This window comes from Nerophis ophidion, linkage group LG06 (genome assembly GCF_033978795.1).
Source record: "Nerophis ophidion isolate RoL-2023_Sa linkage group LG06, RoL_Noph_v1.0, whole genome shotgun sequence".
Lineage (NCBI taxonomy): Eukaryota > Metazoa > Chordata > Actinopteri > Syngnathiformes > Syngnathidae > Nerophis > Nerophis ophidion.
Genome location: NC_084616.1, coordinates 53,756,092 through 53,779,413, shown reverse-complemented (window position 1 = coordinate 53,779,413; position 23,322 = coordinate 53,756,092). Strand labels below are relative to the sequence as shown.

Here is a 23,322-nt window from a genome sequence, read left to right as displayed (position 1 = left end):
TCTTCTTTGCTTGAATACCTATTTTAATAATGTACCTTATTTTTCGGAGTATAAGTCGCACCTGCTGAAAATGCATAATTAAGAAAGAAAAAAACATATATATGTCGCACTGGAGTATAAGACGCATTTTTTGGGGATTTTTTTTTGATAAAACCCATCACCAAGAATAGACATTTGAAAAGCAATTTAAAATAAATAAAGAATAGTGAACAACATGCTCAATAAGTGTACGTTATATGATGTTATATGGTAAAAGTCATTCAAATAACTATAACATATAGAAAATGCTTTAAGTTTACCAAACAATCTGTCACTCCTAATCGCTAAATTCGATGATATCTTATACGTCTAGTCTCTTACGTGAATGAGCTAAATAATATTATTTGATATTTTACGGTAATGTGTTACTAATTTCACACATAAGTCGCTCCTGAGTATAAGTCGCACCCCCGGCTAAACTATGAAAAAAAACTGCGACTCATAGTCCGAAAAATACGGTAAATAATTCAAATTAGGAAATTTCAAGTTGTAGGCTTTTATCAGCAGTTCTACGTGGGATTTAAAAAGATTAATTAGTTAAATTAATTATAGATTATAATAAATCACTTTTTTTTAAATCGCTTAACAGCACTAAGCTTAATTGCAAAAGCACAACTATTATGGACAATAACTCAATTTTGTCTTTCGACAGGGGTCATGCATATGTGTGCCACCAGAAAGGGGAAGAACTCAAAGGCCATAATACTCCTCCTTCACCATGGAGAGATCGTCCCATTGAAGAATCAATAGTTTTGTTTGAGAGGATGAAAAAAGGATTGTTCGCAGAGGGAGAAGTTACACTAAGGATGAAGACGGTTATGGAGGATGGGAAAATGGACCCTGTGGCGTACAGAATCAGATATACGCCGCATCATTGTACAGGAGATGAATGGTAGGCTTACCCATCAAATTTATTTTTTAGAATTTAGGCTTTGCCACAAAAATCCTAATTCCACCTAATTCCTGATTGTTTCAAATCAGGTGCATCTATCCCACTTACGACTACACCCACTGTCTGTGTGACTCCATTGAAAATATCACACATTCACTATGTACCAAAGAGTTTCAAGCCAGGTAAACAATTAGTCTTTACCCATGCGGGCATTCTGAATGAAATTTGCCTTAATTATTCTCCTTTCTGCTTTTGTTTTGGTTTGCAGGCGCTCATCCTATTACTGGTTATGTAATGCTCTGGACCTGTACTGCCCCGTTCAGTGGGAATATGGCCGCCTGAACCTTACCTACACCGTCGTGTCCAAAAGAAAGATCATCAAATTGGTCGAGAGTGGTGCAGTAAGGTAAGATGGCATAGGATGCATGTCTTTCGCGTTTCTGGTAATTCCAGTTGTTAAAATTTAGAACAAATATCCTTTCTGTACAGACCATAGTTTTTGCTACTTACACTGATTATTCTGTAAGAGTTTAACTTGAAGTGTTCATGCTAAGTAAAAAAAATTAATTCAATCATATGTAATCGATCAATTTGACATATTCTTTCTAATAACAGAGACTGGGACGATCCTCGTCTCTTTACTTTAACTGCGCTTCGGAGGCGAGGCTTCCCACCAGAGGCAATTAACAACTTCTGTGCTCGGGTAAGCACAAGGATGAATTGAGGAGTAGTTATATGGGCTCACTCCTGATTGACTGTAAGCTTCTGACATCTTGTTAGGTGGGAGTCACCGTTTCCCAGACGACAACCGACCCGCATCTTTTGGAAGCGTGTGTGAGGGATGTGCTTAACGAGACAGCCCCACGAGCCATGACCGTGATGGAACCTCTTAAAATCACAATAGTTAACCTTCCTGAAGGCTCAAAGGTATGTTAATTGATGAAATAGGCAATATAGACAAAACTAATGTTTAGATTGTGGGATGGGGGATCGGAGCCGAGGATGTCGTGGCTTGTGCAGCCCTTTGAGACATTTATGATTAAGCGTTATATAAATATACTTTGATTGATTGAAACATCTTATCAATCTCAGAAGAGGGGCAATCAACTGGTGACCTGCTGGCCACTTCCGGCCCGCCTTAACTTTCTATCTGGCCCCCAGAATAAAATTACAGGATTCAGGATATATGGGCTATTAAATTAATCAAACAATAATTAAAAAAAAAATCATTGTATGGCTTTCTGAACAGAACAATGACGATAAATTATTACTAAAATCACTAATCATGTTGCGGGTGGGTCATCTTATTGTGAATATCCGAGACGTCCCCAGATTATTTTGATTTCCTTTAATTTGCCTTGCTTTGCCATGCGTACCGCAAGCCTCTGGCATCATCCACTGGGAGATAACGGAGCAGATTAAGTCCAAGATAACAAGCAATATTATTTATATGTAATGAACTATCATTTGTGATCTGCTCTTTATACCTTTTAAATGTTCATGTTATTTATTATTATGCCCTGCGATGAGGTGGCGACTTGTCCAGGGTGTACACCGCCTTCCGCCCGACTGTAGCTGAGATAGGCGCCAGCGCCCCCCGCGACCCCAAAGGGAACAAGCGGTAAAAAATGGATGGATGGATGTTATTTATTATGACGTATTTCCCCGATCAATTATGATGATAATATACTTGACCGAACAATTTAACAGACGAGCTTGTGGAAGTAGAGTAGTTTTGGTACGATCAGCACATACTTTTTTAACTAAATAATGTACGTACAAAGTATGTTATTTAGCTCAAGTTAGGTTAGTTTTGATATGAAGTAAATTATGTGTGCGAGTCTGGTGACCTAATTTTATCAAGTCCCCATTTGAGTCTTCAAGTCTCACTGCCCCCAAAATATGAATATCACTACTCTAAAGTTTGTTTGCAGTTGGGCACAACTTCCCACTGATTTTTATTTTATTCTTTTTAATAAATCACATAATTAACGTAAATATGATGTACACAACTCTCAGGCCTTGTTTTGTGCATATTTAGTGAGGTTTTGGAGTTGTGAACTTGGCCATTAGTGTCTGTAGAAAAGATTATCCTCTTCACTCATGTAATTGATGACCCGTGGGTTAGACCCACTGAATCATGATTCTTACAAACATGTTTCGGCCAATTGTATAATTTGAATTTTGTGGGATTCGTTTGTGGAAGGTCCTTTTTGTTCCAGCTTAAATGTGCCCAAGTACAAAAGGCAGGGTCAAAACTAACCCAGCAGGTGCCTTGACCATTTCGAGTTACAATGTTTTTTAGGAAATACTAACTTAATAAAAAAGGAGGCGGTGTTTTATATGTTAAAAAGAAAATCCAATGCAAGCCGATCAATCTCCTCCCAGAATAGTTTGAAGTGTGTAGGAGTAACGATTTGCCTATCTTCTGAAATGTCTTATATAGGCCACCTAAAAAGGATGTATTTTATGACATGTTGAAAGATGTACTTAAGTTTGATAAAATCCTTTAGTGGAGTTGGTGCTAACCCTTGTAGGACTTTGTAAATCAAAAAGGCATTTTTAGATTTTTGGACATTTTCAAAATTTAGAATTTTTTACTTTTAAAGGATATTACAGTGGTGGTATGAGAATGGATTCTTATCTAATAAGGATCCACTTTGCAAAATATGCAAAGTACATATGCCATATACTGTAAATGCTACTGATTAGTATTAGCAAATTTACATAATGATTTCAACACCTCACAATTTGCTAATCAGTGCTACAGCGAAGACACATGTTGCAATCAAACATCTAGTGTCATAAATACAATACCTACAGGCAAACACTTTCTCGTGCTCAACAATTGACTACTCCCTGACTATGGTAACAAACACACACACCAGACAAACTAAAATGACTACATACTTGCTGTGATAGTTTTTATATCCACTCAAAAAAAGAACCTTTTTCAGATCTGTTGGCTTTATTTAAAGATAGTCTAACTCAGTAGTTCTGCAAACTGCCTGCCCTGTGTGAACTACACACTACTGCCATCTAAAGTATTGGAATTGCAACTACATGCAAAGTGTACTATACAACGCTTGCAAATAAAACTCATGAGTGTAAGATAAGAGAGAGCAATTGTACAGCACAGTTATCATAAGTTCAGTTTTAAATGTTAAAAACAATAGCAATTGTATTGTTAAACAAAAGAACATGTATTTTCACATTGACACACAAAAGTACTGTTGAGTATCGTAACGATTCTCAGGAATTAGTACCGTATCGGTTCAATTGTGAAAGGTACTCATCCCTTGCCATTATAGCTGCAAAGGTGCACCAATTTAGTAATGTATTATTTTAACCTTTCAGGAGACCTTTTATATTTGTCCTTTAGTAATGTACCATGGTGCATATCATGTTGTTTCGATTCTGTCTTAAATGTTGTAATCTTCTGATGTCTCTTACAGTCAAACATACGAGTACCAGACTTCCCAGCTCACGAGGCCAAGGGCAGCCATACTGTGCCTTTTACAAGCACCATATTCATTGAACAAAGTGACTTCAGAGAGGTTAGAGACACAAATGTAAAACATAAAATACCTTCATGACAAAGTAATTAGCTGTGCCTATACATATCTACAGAAAATTTATTTTTTTCTTTTTTTTTCAGGTGATGGAGAAAGGCTACAAGCGCCTTACCCCAGAACAGCCAGTCGGACTAAGGCATGCTGGCTATGTCATCTCTGTCCAGAAGATCATCAAGGTATGTTCCAACACATTTGATTTGGATTTTTCAGGCTTCTTTCTTTTTTTGATATCATTTGCTACTATCCAAAATAAATATTCCTTTTCCAGGACTCCCAGGGTAAAGTGGTGGAACTGGAGGTGACCTGCTGCAGCTCTGACAAAGCAGAGAAACCAAAGGCCTTCATCCACTGGGTCAGCCAGCCACTTGTGTGTGAAGTGCGCATCTATGAAAGGCTGTAAGTTGTCATTCATAACAATCACTTAAGTGATAATAAAGATAATTATAACCTTTCTTTCATTGTCTTTGCAGATTCCTGCACAAACACCCTGAGGATCCGGCTGAGGTGCCCAATGGCTTCTTGAGTGACATCAACCCTGTGAGTGACATTCTGATTGGATTGAATCTGATCCTTAATTTCGACATCAGTTGATCTTTGTGATTGTTAAAATTATTATTTTTTTTTTTGTCGTATAGAATTCTCTGCAAGTTATCACCAATGCCTTAGTTGATACTTCTGTCAAAGGAGCGAAAGTACTTGACAAATTTCAGTTTGAGAGAGTTGGCTATTTCTCCGTGGACCCTGACAGCACAGATGACAAGGTATACTGAAACTGGTGCCTGATAGTAAATATAGTTTACTATTTATTTGTTTATTTATTTTTTCAGGGATGATCTGTTACCTCTTTTTGCTGAACATATTTAATGGTCTTTTTCCATCTGTGCAGCTGGTCTTTAACAGGACAGTTACTCTCAAAGAGGATCCTGGGAAGATTTAGGTGTCTGTCTGTGCGATCAAGCTGTGTGTCCTGCTTCCCAAGAGCCCACTGATACATGCCACAATCACAACTCTTTGCAACACTTCATGTATAAAGCCAGCAACTGCTTTGGTTGAGATTGAAACAAATCTGATAACTGACCATATTTGGAACTGCAGTCATTCCTTATGCATCTTTTCTCCCCCTGACTGCAGTTAGTCATTTCTATAAATACATTTTGTGAAAAAGAAATACTTAAGTATCTGATGGATACATTTACATTTTTGCAACTCTGTGTCACCTCATAATTATTTTAATTGCTCAGTATTACCTCTTTTTTATTGTATGCAATAGGATTACTGAAAAATAATATCTTGAATTATAAAACAACATTGTCACCTCTGCTGATGCTATCAAATACAGTATCTAACTTTGGTTGGTCACTGCCAAAGCATCATTTTGTATGTCACAAAAGGTGCTCGTGTATCAGGCACAATTAAACTGTTTAAGAAAATAGTAGTTTGTGTCTGGTTTCTAATAATAAAATGACTAAACACCTTATCGACATAACAGTAGCTACTTAAGTGTGCAATTTACAATAAATTTGGCTTTTTTTCTGGCATCTTTGTTAAATATGCTATACATGCATATTTTACTTTTTTGTTCTTGCAAAAGGAAATTTTTTTGCCTGCATCTTTGTGATTTAATTTTTTTAGGATGAAAAATAAACTATCATACAATTCTTAGATATTTGTACATGTTTTTGATTGGCAAACAGTGACGTAAGACACATTGACCATCTTTTATTATATTTTCAAATGCAGATGAGTATGAAAGTATGCTGAAGGGTGTTACAGAGGTCATCTCACTTAAGTAGGTAAAATAAGCAAAAATATTAACATTTTACATTTCCAGGTGGACACCTAATATCCTGTATCCACTAATGAGACATCTGATTGTACACAAGTACTTAATGTTGTGGTCTGTCTTTCACAGTAGGTAGTGCAAACATGCTAATAAATGAATTAAAAGTACTCTTTTTTTTTTTTTTTTTTTTTTTTTTTTTTTTTTCATGTCATGACGGCCTGCAGTGGTGACGCTGCTGGTAATAAGATCTGAGGTGCATGTGAGTCAACACACACATAGCACTTGCAAGCTGAAACAAAGTAGAGACAGAAGAAGGAGAATGGACTTTGTTTGGCTTCAAAGTTAACGTTTAAATTATATAAATTTGTCCGACAAAATAGTTTTTAATACTACCATTATATTGTGATAATGCATGTTGATGCTCGACAAATTTGACAGTGATTAGTTTAATTGCTTTCTCAAATCACTGCAGGGTCTTCAGCTAAAGTCCCTCCACAGCGTTTTAGCTACTTCTAAATCACTAATCCTCGCCGCCATGGGGACAAATAAACCATACTTTTATAAGTATCACCCTTGCAGGACGAGGAATAGCTAAACATGCTTCACTACAACAAATTATAAGCACATTTTTAGAGGTTGTTGCTGATCTAATGACGGACGCAGATCCATCCATCCATCTTATTCCGCTTATCCGAGGTCGGGTCACAGGGGTAGCAGCCTAAGCAGGGAAGCCTAAACTTCCCTCTCCCCAGCCACTTCGTCCAGCTCTTCCCGGGGGATCCTGAAGCGTTCCCAAGCCAGCCGGGAGACATAGTCTTCCCCACGTGTCCTGGGTCTTTCCCGTGGCCTCCTACCGGTTTGACGTGCTTAGGGAGGCGTTCGGGTGGCATCCTGACCAGGTGCCCGAACCACCTCATCTGGCTCCTCTCGATGTGGAAGAGCAGCGGCTTTACTTTGAGCTCCTCCCGGATGACAGAACTTTTCAGCCTATCTCTAAGGGAGAGCCCCGCCATCCGGCGGAGGAAACTCATTTTGGCCGCTTGTACCCATGATCTTGTCCTTTCGGTCATGACCCAAAGTCCATGACCACAGGTGAAGATAAGGAACGTTAAATTGAGAGCTTTGTCTGAATTGATGATTTAACCCCCAATTCCAACCCTTGATCCTGAGTGCCAAGCAGGGAAGAATGCTGGTATGAGCTTTTAAACATAACCCGTTAACTGCTGGCAATCAAATGGTGAATAAGATACTCTATAGCAGGGGTCACCAACCTTCTTGAAACCAAGAGCTACTTCTTGGGTACTAATTAATGTGAAGGGCTACCAGTTTGATACACACTTAAATAAATTGCCATAAATAGCCAATTTGCTCAATTTACCTTTAACTCTATGTTATTAGTAATGATATTTATCTTTGTGGAAACACTGATCATCTTACTGATTTCTCACAATAAATATATATTTTTGATGACATGTTTTAAATAGGTTAAAATCCAATCTGCACTTTGCTAGAATATATAACAAATTGGACCAAGCAATATTTCTAACAAAGACACTTCATTATTTCTTCTAGATTTTCCAGAACAAAAATTGTAAAAGAAATTCAAAAGACTTTGAAATAATATTTAAATTTGATTTTACAGATTTTGTAGATATGCCAGAATTATTTTTTTGAATTTTAATCATAAGATTGAAGAAATATTTCACAAATATTCTTCGTCGAAAAAACAAGATAAAAATGAAGAATTAATTTAAAATGTATTTATTATTTTTTACAATTAGAAAAAAATCACTTGAACATTGATTTAAATTGTCAGGAAAGAAGAGGAAGGAATTTAGAAGGTACAAAGGTATATGTGTTTAAAAATCCAAAAATCATTTTTAAGGTTGTATTTTTTCTCTAAAATTGTCTTTCTGAAAGTTATAAGAAGCAAAGTAAAAAAACTAAATTAATTTATTCAAACAAGTGAAAACAAGTCTTTAAAATATTTTCTTGGATTTTCAAATTCTATTTGAGTTTTGTCTCTCAGAATTATAAATGTCGAGCAAAGCGAGACCAGCTTGCTAGTAAATAAAATGTAAAAAATAGAGGCAGCTTACTGGTAAGTGCTGCTATATGAGCTATTTTTAGAATAGGCCATCGGGTGACTCATCTGGTCCTTAAGGGCTACCTGGTCCCGCGGGCACCGCGTTGGTGACCTCTGCTCTATAGGGTTCATATGTTTATAAATCTGACTGTGATGAAGTCAGTGCCTCACCAGCCATGAACCTCACCGCACGTCACTGCACATGAATGATGTCAGATCTATGACTGATGTAACCAACTGCCACTTCAACGATGCCATTCTTACATACAGCTACAAAAAAAAAGAAAGAAAAAATGGGCAATAAATGTAATATATTGTCCACATATAAGAATGCACTATGCATATACATCAATATTTTCTAGTATCACAAAATCTTTCATCATTTGTTTTATTGTTTATAAGCTCAGAAATTATGTGCCTGGACACATGGACTTTAATTTTGAGTAATGTATGACCCTGTAACAACTTAAAATCTTTGGGTATCAGATCGATACCCAAAATTGTAACATGAACCAAAGTTATGCAAAGCATTCAAACAACAGAAAAATAAGTGATTATAACAGAATAGTAGATAGAACATGCTGAAACATAAAGTAATTACATATGAACAATAGAAGAATAATCCAACTATTTCCTACCGCTTGTCCTTGAAATGTTAACAAAATATTATAATCGGAATGACACTACATGTTACTGCATCCATCAGCAATCAAATAAGGAGCCTTTGTAACCACTACTCAAAAGAGAAATTGTCCAGTATGTTCCCTCTGTTATTTAATACCATTTTATTTAGTGCTTTCAATTTGTTCTTTGAGTTCAGTAACAAAGGTATATTTAATGTATCATAATATTATCTGTTAAAATAAAGCCAATGAGGGGCAGCACGGTGTAACAGGGGTTAGTGCGTCTGCCTCACAATACGAAGGTCCTGGGTTCGATCCTGTGCTTGGGATATTTCCGTGTGGAGTTTGCATGTTCTCCTTGTGACTGCGTGGGTTCCCTCCGGGTACTCCGGCTTCTTCCCACCTCCAAAGACCTAGGATAGGTTGATTGGCAACACTACAGTGGCCCTAGTGTGTGAATGTGAGTGTGAATGTTGTCTGTCTATCTGTGTTGGCCCTGTGATGAGTGGCGACTTGTCCAGGGTGTACACCTTCCACCCGAATGCAGCTGAGATAGGCTCCAGCACCCCTGTGACTACGATCGGGACAAGACGTAGAAAATGGATGGATGGATAAAGCCAATGATGATATTTTAATGTTTTGAAAATAATCGAGATACATTTTGGTACTGATGCCATGCCAAAATATTTGTATCAGGACGACATGAGTATATATCAAGTACTTGAACTGGTAGTATCATCCATCCATTTCCTACTGCTTGTCCCTTTTGGGGTCGCGGGGGGTGCTGGAGCCTATCTCAGCTGCATTCGGGCTGGTAGTATCAATGAATCTTTAAAGAACAAAGTTCAAACTTTCAAAAACCATTGAACCGTTAGGAGTGAGATAGTAAATAATGAAGATTTATGTTGGACCTTGTTTCAGCTGCTCGATCCTGTCTGCTTGGCAGTGTTATGCCAAAACTTGATTCCCTGCCAAAATTCCCTATGCGGGAGCACGCAAGGTCTCGCTAAATCTGAATTACTGGGCTTTGTCTGTTCACAACAGATTACTACGTGGGAGACAAACACTTTATCTTCATGGTTATTTTAACGCTACGTGTGTGACATTACTTAAATCTTTACCGTAAATGGCAGTTATCCTTTTCTGTGGTATTAAGGACATTTTAAAGGGACTGTTGTTGGTCCAATTGTGAGCTACATACATTTGTAACTGTTATTTCTTTATGCACATAGTACATATTCATATAGTGTTTGGGTTTACTTATTTAATAAAAATGTCATTAAAGGTATTAATGCCTGACAAAAGTGATGAAATTTAATATTTTGATATGGCCACATCTCATCCCTGCATATTTTACAAGAATACCCTTATGAGAATTACATATATCGAAATCAAGGACCTGCTGCATTATTTATTTGTTAATATACCCCTTTTAGAGCTAAAATCTACCCAGGCGACCACTTTGGATGACAGGGGATGCTCAACAAAAACAGTGCAATACTTTTTTATAACATGGTCACTACTGCCTAGTTTCTCTTGTTATATTTCTATTTTACTGTTATATTTGTATTCACATTGTTGCTTTTTATTTTTATTCTTATTGTAATAATTGTCTATTTTGTTTCCATCCATACATCCATTTTCTAACGCTTGTCCCTTTTGGTCAGTCGCGGGGGGTCACTGGTGCCTATCTCAGCTGCATAAGGGTGGAAGGCGGCATACACCCTGGACAAATCGACAGCTCATCGCAGGGCCAACAAAGATAGACAGACAACATTCACACTCACATTCACACACTACGGCCAATTTAGTGTTGCCAATCAACCTATCCCCAGGTGCATGTTTTTGGAAGTGGGAGGAAGCTGCAGTACCCGGAGGGAACCCCTGCAGTCACGGGGAGAACATGCAAACTCCACACAGGATTGAACCCAGGACTACTCAGGACCTTCGTATTGTACCCCCATTATTTACTTTTTAAATTGATCTCAACGCTGTACAGTGTGTACACCAGGGGTCACCAACGCGGTGCCCGCGGGCACCAGGTAGTCCGTAAGGACCAGATGAGTAGCCCGCTGGCCTTTTCTAAAAATAGCTCAAATAGCAGCACTTACCAGTGAGCTGCCTCTATTTTTTAAATTTTATTTATTTACTAGCAAGCTGGTCTCGCTTTGCTCGACATTTTTAATTCTAAAAGAGACAAACCCGAATAGAATTTGAAAATCCAAGAAAATATTTTAAAGACTGGTTCTTCACGAGTTTAAATACATTAATTTATTTTTTTACTTAGCTTCTTATAACTTTCAGAAAGACAATTTTAGAGAAAAAATACAACCTTAAAAATGATTTTCGGATTTTTAAACACATATACCTTTTTACCTTTTAAATTCCTTCCTCTTCTTTCCTGATAATTTAAATCAATGTTCAATTGAATGTATCTTTTTTATTGTAAAACATAATAAATACATTTTAATGTAATTCTTCATTTTAGCTTCAGTTTTTTCGACAAAGAATATTTGTGAAATATTTCTTCAATCTTATTATGATTAAAATTCCCCAAAAATATTCTGGCAAATCTAGAAAATCTTTAGAATTAAATTTAAATTTTATTTCAAAGTCTCTTGAATTTCTTTTAAAATGTTTGTTCTGGAAAATCTAGGAGAATTAATGATTTGTCTTTGTTAGAAATATAGCCTGATCCAATTTGTTATATATTCTAACAAAGTGCAGATTGGATTTTAACCTATTTAAAACATGTCATCAAAATTCTAAAATTAATCTTAATCAGGAAAAATTACTAATGATGTTCCATAAATTCATAATATTCAAATTAGCTAGTTTTTGTCTTCTTTTTTTTTGGTTGAATTTAAAGTTTTAAAGAGTCGAAATTGAAGATAAACTATGTTTCAAAATTAAATTTTCATTTTTTCCTGTTTTCTCCTCTTTTAAACCATTCAATTAAGTGTTTTTTCATCATTTATTCTCTACGAAAAAACCTTCCGTAAAAGGAAAAAAAATGTACGACGGAATGACGAAAATACCCATATATATATATATATATATGTATATATATATATATATATATATATATATATATATATATATATATATATATATATATATATAAAATAAATACACGGTAACAGTTTGAGATGCCACCTCAGTAGAAGCATTTAAGTCTCACATATGTGGTCCTCTCCAAGGTTCTCATAGTAATCATTGTCACCTACGTCCCACTGGGTGTGAGTTTTCCTTGCCCTTATGTGAGCCTACTGAGGATGGCATAGTGGTTTGTGCAGCCCTTTGAGACACTAGTGATATATATATATATCCATCCATCCATCCATCATCTTCCGCTTATCCGAGGTCGGGTCGCGGGGGCAGCAGCCTAAGCTGGGAAGCCCAGACTTCCCTATCTCCAGCCACTTCGTCTAGCTCTTCCCGGTGGATCCCGAGGCGTTCCCAGGCCAGCCTGGAGACATAGTCTTTCCAACGTGTCCTGGGTCTTCCCCGTGGCCTCCTACCAGCTGGACGTGCCCTAAACACATCCCTAGGGAGGCGTTCGGGTGGCATCCTGACCAGATGCCCGAACCACCTCATCTGGCTCCTCTCGATGTGGAGGAGCAGCGGCTTTACGTTGAGCTCCTCCCGGATGGCAGAGCTTCTCACCCTATCTCTAAGGGAGAGCCCCGCCACCCGGCGGAGGAAACTCATTTCGGCCGCTTGTACCCGTGATCTTATCCTTTCGGTCATGACCCAAAGCTCATGGCCATAGGTGAGGATGGGAACGTAGATCGACCGGTAAATTGAGAGCTTTGCCTTCCGGCTCAGCTCCTTCTTCACCACAACGGATCGATACAACGTCCGCATTACTGAAGACGCCGCACCGATCCGCCTGTCGATCTCACGATCCACTCTTCCCCCACTCGTGAACAAGACTCCTAGGTACTTGAACTCCTCCACTTGGGGCAGGGTCTCCTCCCCAACCCGGAGATGGCACTCCACCCTTTTCCGGGCGAGAACCATGGACTCGGACTTGGAGGTGCTGATTCTCATTCCAGTCGCTTCACACTCGGCTGCGAACCGATTCAGTGAGAGCTGAAGATCCCGGCCAGATGAAGCCATCAGGACTACATCATCTGCAAAAAGCAGAGACCTAATCCCGTGGCCACCAAACCGGAACCCCTCAACGCCTTGACTGCGCCTAGAAATTCTGTCCATAAAAGTTATGAACAGAATGGGTGACAAAGGACAGCCTTGGCGGAGTCCAACCTTCACTGGAAACGTGTCCGACTTACTGCCAGCAATGCGGACCAAGCTCTGACACTGATCATACAGGGAGCGGACTGCCACAATAAGACATTCCGATACCCCATACTCTCTCAGCACTCCCCACAGGACTTCCCGAGGGACACGGTCGAATGCCTTCTCCAGGTCCACAAAGCACATGTAGACTGGTTGGGCAAACTCCCATGCACCCTCAAGAACCCTGCCGAGAGTATAGAGCTGGTCCACAGTTCCACGACCAGGACGAAAACCACACTGTTCCTCCTGAATCCGAGGTTCGACTATCCGGCGAAGCCTCCTCTCCAGTACACCTGAATAAACCTTACCGGGAAGGCTGAGGAGTGTGATCCCACGATAGTTGGAACACACCCTCCGGTCCCCCTTCTTAAAGAGAGGGACCACCACCCCGGTCTGCCAGTCCAGAGGTACCGCCCCCGATGTCCACGCGATGCTGCAGAGTCTTGTCAACCAAGACAGCCCCACAGCATCCAGAGCCTTAAGGAACTCCGGGCGGATCTCATCCACCCCCGGGGCCTTGCCGCCGAGGAGCTTTTTAACTACCTCAGCGACCTCAGCCCCAGAAATAGGAGAGTCCACTACAGATTCCCCAGGCACCGCTTCCTCAAAGAAAGACGTGTTGGTGGGATTGAGGAGGTCTTCGAAGTATTCCCTCCACCGATCCACAACATCCGCAGTCGAAGTCAGCAGAACACCATCCGCACCATACACGGTGTTGATAGTGCACTGCTTCCCCTTCCTGAGGCGCCGTATGGTGGTCCAGAATCGCTTCGAAGCCGTCCGGAAGTCGTTTTCCATGGCTTCCCCGAACTCTTCCCATGTCCGAGTTTTTGCCTCCGCGACCGCTAAAGCTGCACACCGCTTGGCCCGTCGGTACCCGTCCACTGCCTCCGGAGTCCTATGAGCCAAAAGAACCCGATAGGACTCCTTCTTCAGCTTGACGGCATCCCACACTGCTGGTGTCCACCAACGGGTTCTGGGATTACCGCCACGACAGGCACCAACAACCTTGCGGCCACAGCTCCAATCAGCCGCCTCGACAATAGAGGTTCGGAACATGGTCCACTCGGACTCAATGTCCCGCACCTCCCTCGTGACATGTTCAAAGTTCTCCCGGAGGTGTGAATTGAAACTCTCTCTGACAGGAGACTCTGCCAGACGTTCCCAGCAGACCCTCACAATGCGCTTGGGCCTGCCAGGTCTGTCCGGCATCCTCCCCCACCATCGCAGCCAACTCACCACCAGGTGGTGATCGGTAGAAAGCTCCGCCCCTCTCTTCACCCGAGTGTCCAAAACATGAGGCCGCAAATCCGATGACACAACTACAAAGTCGATCATGGAGCTGCGGCCTAGGGTGTCCTGGTGCCAAGTGCACATATGGACACCCTTATGTTTGAACATGGTGTTTGTTATCGACAAACTGTGACGAGCACAAAAGTCCAATAACAAAACACCACTCGGGTTTAGATCCGGGCGACCATTCTTCCCAATCACGCCTCTCCAGGTTTCACTGTCGTTGCCAACATGAGCGTTGAAGTCTCCCAGTAGGACAAGGGAATCACCCGGAGGAGCACTTTCCAGTACTCCCTCGAGTGTACCCAAAAAGGGTGGGTATTCTGAACTGCTGTTTGGTGCGTAAGCACAAACAACAGTCAGGATCCGTCCCCCCACCCGAAGGCGAAGGGAAGCTACCCTCTCATCCACTGGGTTGAACTCAAACGTACAGGCTTTGAGCCGGGGGGCAACCAGAATTGCCACCCCAGCCCGTCGCCTCTCACTGCCGGCAACGCCAGAGTGGAAGAGGGTCCAGTCCCTCTCGAGAGAACTGGTTCCAGAGCCCTTGCTGTGCGTCGAGGTGAGTCCGACTATATCCAGCCGGAACTTCTCTACCTCGCGCACTAGCTCAGGCTCCTTCCCCCCCAGTGAGGTGACGTTCCACGTCCCAAGAGCTAGCTTCTGTAGCCGAGGATCGGACCGCCAAGTGCCCTGCCTTCGGCTGCCGCCCAGCTCACAATGCACCCGACCTCTATGGCCCCTCCTATGAGTGGTGAGCCCATTGGAGGGATGACCCACGTTGCCTCTTCGGGCTGTGCCCGGCCGGGCCCCATGGGAACAGGCCCGACCACCAGGCGCTCGCCATCGTGCCCCAACTCCGGGCCTGGCTCCAGAGCGGGGCCCCGGTGACCCACGTCCGGGCGAGGGAAATCTGGGTTCATTTCGTTGTAATTCCATTGAAGTCTTTGAGCTGCTCTTTGTCTGATCACTCACCTAGGACCTGTTTGTCTTGGGAGACCCTACCAGGGGGCATGAAAACCCCCAGACAACATAGCTCCTAGGATCATTGGGACACGCAAACTCCTCTACCACGGTAAGGTAGCAGCTCAGAGAGGAGATATATATATATATATATATAAATATATATATATATATATATATATATATATATATATATATATATATATATATATATATATATATATATATATATATATGCGCTTCACGGTGGCAGAGGGGTTAGTGCGTCTGCCTCACAATACGAAGTTCCTGCAGTCCTGGGTTCAAATCCAGGCTCGGGATCTTCCTGTGTGGAGTTTGCATGTTCTCCCCGTGAATGCGTGGGTTCCCTCCGGGTACTCCGGCTTCCTTCCACTTCCAAAGACATGCACCTGGGGATAGGTTGATTGGCTACACTAAATTGGCCCTAGTGTTTGAATGTGAGTGTGAATGTTGTCTGTCTATCTGTGTTGGCCCTGCGATGAGCTGGCGACTTGTCCAGGGTGTACCCCGCCTTCCGCCCGATTGTAGCTGAGATAGGCGCCAGCGACCCCAAAAGGGAATAAGCGTTAGAAAATGGATGGATGGATATATATATATATATATATATACATTAAAGGTAAATTGAGCAAATTGGCTATTTCTGGCAATTTATTTAAGTGTGTATCAAACTGGTAGCCCTTCGCTTTAATCAGTACACACGAAGTACTCTTGGTTTCAAAAAGGTTGGTGACCCCTGCTGTACAGTTTACACTGCTGCTGCAATTTTAATTTTCCTGAAGGAACTCACCTGAAGGTATCAATAAAGTACTATCTATCTTTAAAGCTAAGATCCACCAAAAGGGTATCAACTTTTGGCAGGGAATTACATTTTCGCACAACAGGCATGTGTAATGGCATCTTTAAAAAAACGTCACAGCGGGAGTTATCGCGAGATTTGATTTACACATCCCGTGCCTATTGGTCCAGTGTTGTAAGATGGCGCCCAGCGAAATATAAACGGTTAAGAAAAAGAAAAGAAGCTGCCTTTAGCAGTCCAACGAAAACTTTAAAGAAAGCGCCCAGTCGGCAAAGAGACACAAACGTACAACTTGCGTCCGTGCTCTCGAGAAAAGAGGCGCCGCTTTGTGTGGGTAAAGAAGTGGGTGACCTGAGACTCGCCACGGTTGAGGAAGAGAGGTAGCTATGGCATCTGTGTGTTGTTAGCCTGTTAGTCGTGAAGATCAAATAAAACAGCAGCAGGTTTGTGGCATTGCAAGCCCTAATGTCGCATCAGCACACTCTTCCTGTGTAGTAGCTGAGCAATTAAGATGTCACTGGCTCCATTTATCCTATGCGGCAGGATGTTTAATAAACTAGTGAGCCATGAATTTGGCTAAGCTAACTTGTTGTCTACTCTGCAAGAATAACATCAAGAAAGAGCTTGCCGTTCATTAAAACGTAGTTTCCCCACGGCGGCCGATTTGGAAAGTGACCGCGCTTTTGTTTCCAACTTGTCTCCACACGCAGTAAGAATTAACCCGTTCGTATTACTATCTGTCTGAGACGACACCAAACAACAATGTGCTGCAATCTGTTATACAATACAGGGCATTTGATTTTAGGTGTTGTCTTTTGTTATTTTGTATGTGTTTTATGTGTTTTAAGCATTGATATATATCCGCTTGGGATGGTTTCCTGGTGGCTCCGCTGTGAACGGGACTCTCTCTGCTGAGTTGGACCCGCTTTGGACTGGACTCTTGCGACTGTGTTGGATTGGATCCATTGTGGATTGAACTTTCACAGTATCATGTTAGACCCGCTCGACATCCATTGCTTTCCTCCTCTCTAAGGTTCTCATAGTCATTATTGTCACCGACGTCCCACTAGGTCATTATTGTCACCGATGTCCCACTGGGTGTGAGTTTTCCTTGCCCTTATGTGGGCCTACCGAGGATGTCGTGGTGGTTTGTGCAGCCCTTTGAGACACTAGTGATTTAGGGCTATATAAGTAAACATTGATTGATTGATTGATTGATATATATATATATATATATATATAGATAGATAGATAGATAGATAGATATACATATATATGTGTGTATATATATATATATATATATACATATACACACACACACACAGTGGGGCAAAAAAGTATTTAGTCAGCCACCGATTGTGAGAGTTCTCTCACTTAAAATGATGACAGAGGTCTGTAATTATCATCAAAGGTACACTTCAACTGTGAGAGACAGAATGTGAAAAAAAATCCAGGAATTCACATTGTAGGAATTTTAAAGAATTTATTTGTAAATTATGGTGGAAAATAAGTATTTGGTCAACCATTCAAAGCTCTCACTGATGGAAGGAGGTTATGGCTCAAAATCTCACGATACATGGCCCCACTCATTCTTTCCTTAATACGGATCAATCGTCCTGTCCCCTTAGCAGTAAAACAGCCCCAAAGTATGATGTTTCCACCCCCATGCTTCACAGTAGGTATGGTGATCTTGGGATACAACTCGGTATTCTTCTTCCTCCAAACACGACGAGTTGAGTTTATACCAAAAAGTTCTATTTTGGTTTCAGTTGACCACATGACATTCTCCCAATCCTCTGCTGTATCATCCATGTATTCATTTTGGTATAAACTCAACTCGTCGTGTTTGGAGGAAGAAGAATACTGAGTTGCAACCCAAGAACACCATAATTACTGTGAAGCATGGGGGTGAAAACATCATGCTTTGGGGCTGTTTTTCTGCTAAGGGGACAGGACGATTGATCGGTGTCAAGGTAAGAATGAATGGGGCCATGTATCGTGAGATTTTGAGCCAAAACCTCCTTCCATCAGTGAGAGAGCTTTGAATGGTTGACCTAATACTAATTTTCCACCAGAATTTACAAGTAATTTCTTTAAAATTCCTACAATGTGAATTCCTGGATTTTTTTTCACATTCTGTCTCTCACAGTTGAAGTGTACCTCTGATGAAAATTACAGACCTCTGTCATCATTTTAAGTGGGAGAACTTGCACACTCGGTGGCTGACTAAATACTTTTTTGCCCCTGTGCGTGTATGTATATATATATATATATATATATATATATATATATATATATATATATATATATATATATATATATGAGTGGTACGTGAGATCGACAGCCGGATCGGTGCGGCTTCTTCAGTAATGCGGACAATGTACCGATCCGTTGTGGTGAAGAAGGAGCTAAGCCGGAAGGCAAACCTCTCAATTTACCGGTCGATCTACGTTCCCATCCTCACCTATGGTCATGAGCTTTGGATCATGACTGAAAGGATAAGATCACGGGTACAAGCGGTCAAAATTAGTTTCCTCCGCCGGGTGGCGGGACTCTCCCTTAGAGTGAGAAGCTCTGCCATCCGAGAGGAGCTCAAAGTAAAGCCGCTGCTCTTCCACATCGAGAGGAGCCAGATCAGGTGGCTCGGGCATCTGGTCAGTATGCCACCAGAACGCCTCCTTAGGGAGGTGTTAAGGGCACATCCAACCGATAGGAGGCCACGGGGAAGACCCAGGACACGTTGGGAAGACTATGTCTCCCAGCTGGCCTGGGAACGCCTCGGGATCCCCCGGGAAGAGCTAGACGAAGTGGCTGGGGAGCGGGAAGTCTGGGCTTTCCTGCTTAGGCTGCTGCCTACGCGACCCGACCTCGGTTAAGCGGAAGATGATGGATGGATGGATATATATATATATATATATAGATATAGATAGATATAGATAGATAGAGATGTTTTAGCAACATTTGAAAACTTCTCTTCATAGCTTCTTCTTTATAAACAGGGATCCTGTAGGCAGCAATGAATAATTCCCTGGATAGTGCAAACTCCTATGAAGAGCTTGTGCGACAGAAAGCTCGGAGCATCCCCCAGCATCGTATGAAGGAGTTTCTGGAGTCGTTGGCCAGTAAGGGTCCGGATGCGCTGCAAGAGTTCAGTCAGCAAAGTACAGATGTTACAACAACTACAGCGACCATGGTTTATCAGCAAGAAGCTAATTGCATCTATACAGACAGCACTGAAGTGGCAGGGTCACTTCTGGAACTCGCTTGCCCTGTAAGGAATTATTACTCATTTAGTTTATTATAAAAAAAGTAAAAAAGTTGAGCTGCCTCTTTTTGGTCCAGGTGCAGGTGCAAATTCAGCCCCAACAGCAACAGATTCAACAGTCAACAACTCAACCGCAAACTGTTCTGCAGAATACGGAACAACAGATTGTACAGGTTTGTTTTGCATGTATTCTGTCACTCAAAGTTGTATCAAATAACCAAACAAATATTATTATTACATTTCAGGTGCAGATTCATGGACAACAGGCAGGTCAGATGTTGGGCCAAGTCCTCCAAGTGCCCCCTGGTTCCAGTCAGCAGCTTCAAGGTGTGACGACAGCACAGCTTATTCAACCAGGAGATCTTACGGAGGAGCAACACCAACAGGTACAAGCACACAACTTTCATGGCACCATTGCCAATTATACTTCAGATTTAACTAATCCATTTCTTTGTTTTAGCTCCAAGCCCAGTTGGTGGCAGCTGTTGCAGGGGGACAACAGATCCAGATTCAAACAGTTGGGGCCCTCTCACCCGTTCATCAACAGGACAGTGCAGAAAGGAGTGCTCTGGCAACCACTGGTGCCACATGCCAAGGGACAGGTGTCCTTCAGCCAGCCAAGAAACGCAAGGTGGACATGCCCATCACTGTGTCTTATGCCCTGCCTGGTCAGCAGGTGGCGACGGTTTTAGCAATCCCCCAAGGACAGGGTCAACAGCAGAGTTATGTCTCCCTGCGGCCAGACCTTTTAACAGTGGACAGCTCCCATCTGTACAGTGCTACAGGCACTATTACCAGTCCCACGGGGGAGACCTGGACAATTCCTGTCTATTCTGCTCCTTCTGGGGCTGGAGGTCGGGAACAGGTCACACACATTGCCATCCCCCAGGAAGCCTATGGAACTGTGCAGCTTGCTGGGACAAATACGACGACCATGACCGCAATGCCAACACAAGTCACGGTCGAAAATGAGAAGTTGAAAAATTCTTCCAGTCAAAGTCAGACAGCTCAGGCTGTTTCCAGCATTACGAGCACTGGCGGAATGGGAGGCCAAGAAGAAGTGGTGCATACGCTGCCTACAAACACACTCTTTCCTGCCCAGCTAATGAATGGAAATATCCACATCCCAGTTGCTGTGCAAGGCTATTCAAACACTACACAGTCCCTCATCTGGGACCCACAGCAGCAGGTGTTGCACACACAGGGACTATCTGTGCAGGATGCGACCGGACAGCAGCTCCAGGTACAACCACTTTTCATGTCTAACGTTGCACACTTCCATACACTTTGTCCTTTAAATACATAAGTGTGTTCATGTTGAGGGGTATGCGGAACAATGCAGTGTAGGGCTGCTGCTATTGTTTATTTTAGTAATCAAGTCATTTACTTTGATTAATCAGGTAAAACACAACTTAGACTCTAAATGCGTATTTGAGGGTAAATGGTTGAATTAAACACAATTTTAAGGGTTAGCTACACTTTTTTGGGAATTTTGCCCTAGGTTCACAATCATTATGATAGACAATTTAGACACGAGGGATTATTTTTTTACATGTTTTCAAAATATTAAATAAATTGGATCAAAAGTCAGTATAGAGCCCATAAAAAACATCCAAACATGCATACATGGCACATTTAATTTAAAAAACGCATCACGTTTGCTTTTTTTATTTTCATCACTTTTCTGCTCACTGCAGACTTTGAGAGCCTACAAAGGTAATACAACATCACTTAATTTAGTCAGTGTTTCCCCTAGATTGCCACTGTATCTGTGGTGGTGGGGGTTTGGCTAGGGACGTGGTTAATATGACATGATCATTTTGATTTGCAATGATGCATATATTTTCTTTAAAAAGCCTCAATTAATGTTTTTTTTTTTTAGATTTAAAAAAACATTAGTGTTAATACCAATAATTACATTTATAAGAACTTTTTTATGGGTTTTAAGCATTGATTTATGTATTTTGATGTTTTATCAACATTTGAATCAGAATCACAATCAGATTCAACCCAAGGAATTTGACTTGGTTGAATGTGTTCTCTTTATTGAATGCAGTTTCAGTTTCTGCTTATTGTAAAAGGCTACACTTTATTCTGCCCTCCCTGAATGTTGCAATTTAGTTTGCCAAATATCTCAACATTCCTTTGAGTTGGATTTGGGAAAAATAACTAGGTGTTTTCTTGAGATTCTTAACAATGAAGTCATTGTGAAACTAATCACACAAAAAAAAGTACATTATACATTAAGGAATCGGGTTAGATTAATAATATGGAATTAACTACAAAAAGCAATACATTTTTGCAGGATTAAGGTTGAGGTGTAATTCTGCTATCTTAATGCTAACGTACAAAGGACTCGCTCACAGATAAGCTAACTCAATTTATTAGCACGATTATTAGCACGGCCAATCGCAGGCACATATACTGTATATAATAAAATCCTTCACGCTAACATCATATCTATGAACAATTTGAAGTTTCCAATGAAGATAGCATACATATTTTTGGAATGTGGGAGGAAACTTTAATGCTTAGTTGGAATGTGGAAGGAAACTAGAATGCCTAGTGAAAACACACACACACACACACAGGGACAAATGCACATTCCACACAGTGATGTCCAACTGGCGGTTCAAAGACGCACACAGTGTAAAGTAAGACGTTTTTGTCGGTAGTAATGTCAAAAGATTTAGGGTAGTATACACTGAATTAAACATTAAATGCATTAATTAACTTAAAATTCCTTTCTCCTCAGTTTTCTCTCCTTATTTTTGCCAGGTGTTGGTCAAAGTTTTTTCTTGATAAAAGAAAAAACTTATTTTGAAGGTGTGGCGGCAGTAATCTTTCTTGCAATGGCGGTGTGCCACAACTGTTTACATGTAAGGGAAACCCTGAGGTCTGCTGTCATTAGGATGCTGACTGCTAGGATGTTCATATATTCCCATTTTGATGAAACATTTCTCATTCTTTGCGAAAAAAGGGGACTAGGGGGAGGGTAGACAGCCGTTTTTCGTGTTGTTCTTGTCAGTTCCGTATCCTAAATGGCTGTCAAAATGTCACAACTTGTCGGATTATATCCTCAACCATTTACTTTTCAGGTGACAGGCATGATTTATGATATACAATAAACATTGAGGGAGCAAGCAAGTGAGGAAACAGCAGACCACCAGATGATGTCAACATAGGCACACATAGAAGTGATCACACCGCTGCTATAAATAGATAGTACTTTATTGATTACCTATCTATCTAATCTGCGTTTGCGCTTATAAAAAACAATATCATTAAGACACGTTAAAAATTCAAGTCCATTCATCTTTTTCCGCTAAACTGAAATCGGGTCTCGAGGGTAGCAACCTAAGCAGAGAAGCCCAGACTTTCCTCTCCCCAGCTACTTCGTCCAACATTGCCAGGCTAGCCGGGAGACATAGTCTCTCCACTGAGACTCTGTTGGCAGCCCTGACAGAGTCCAACCCACACTGGAAACGGACCAAGCTCTGATGCTGATCATACAGGCAGTGGACCGCCACAATCAGGCTTTTCGATGCCCCATATTCTCTGAGCACTCTACCCAGGACTTCCCGTGGGACACAGTCGGATGCCTTCTCCAAGTCCACGAAACACATGTAGACAGGTTGGGCAAACTCATGCACCCTCAAGGATCCTCCTGAGAGTATAGAGTTG

The 23,322-nt window shown here is 41.3% G+C and overlaps 2 protein-coding genes across 4 annotated transcripts in view; both read left to right on the top strand.

Moving 5' to 3' along the window:
- Positions 1 to 6,168, top strand: part of qars1 (glutaminyl-tRNA synthetase 1) — a 23,320-nt gene extending 17,152 nt beyond the window's left edge. The window contains exons 13-23 of the mRNA XM_061904247.1: positions 692 to 931; positions 1,021 to 1,113; positions 1,200 to 1,337; positions 1,547 to 1,634; positions 1,712 to 1,858; positions 4,387 to 4,488; positions 4,590 to 4,682; positions 4,775 to 4,902; positions 4,977 to 5,043; positions 5,142 to 5,267; positions 5,393 to 6,168. Coding sequence (XP_061760231.1) covers positions 692 to 931; positions 1,021 to 1,113; positions 1,200 to 1,337; positions 1,547 to 1,634; positions 1,712 to 1,858; positions 4,387 to 4,488; positions 4,590 to 4,682; positions 4,775 to 4,902; positions 4,977 to 5,043; positions 5,142 to 5,267; positions 5,393 to 5,443 — 1,273 coding nt within the window. The 3' untranslated portion in view covers positions 5,444 to 6,168. The remainder of the gene's footprint in view (positions 1 to 691; positions 932 to 1,020; positions 1,114 to 1,199; positions 1,338 to 1,546; positions 1,635 to 1,711; positions 1,859 to 4,386; positions 4,489 to 4,589; positions 4,683 to 4,774; positions 4,903 to 4,976; positions 5,044 to 5,141; positions 5,268 to 5,392) is intronic.
- A 10,335-nt stretch (positions 6,169 to 16,503) lies between these two features.
- LOC133554932 (transcriptional regulator QRICH1-like) overlaps positions 16,504 to 23,322 on the top strand; it is a 28,825-nt gene continuing 22,006 nt past the window's right edge. Inside the window, exons 1-5 of one of the 3 annotated variants that reach the window (XM_061904239.1) lie at positions 16,504 to 16,753; positions 19,373 to 19,644; positions 19,716 to 19,811; positions 19,884 to 20,024; positions 20,099 to 20,881. In XM_061904239.1, coding sequence (XP_061760223.1) covers positions 19,390 to 19,644; positions 19,716 to 19,811; positions 19,884 to 20,024; positions 20,099 to 20,881 — 1,275 coding nt within the window. In that variant the 5' untranslated portion in view covers positions 16,504 to 16,753; positions 19,373 to 19,389. Of the gene's footprint in view, positions 16,754 to 19,354; positions 19,645 to 19,715; positions 19,812 to 19,883; positions 20,025 to 20,098; positions 20,882 to 23,322 lie in introns of all 3 variants that reach the window. The other 2 variants (XM_061904240.1, XM_061904241.1) reach the window with 2 other exon arrangements.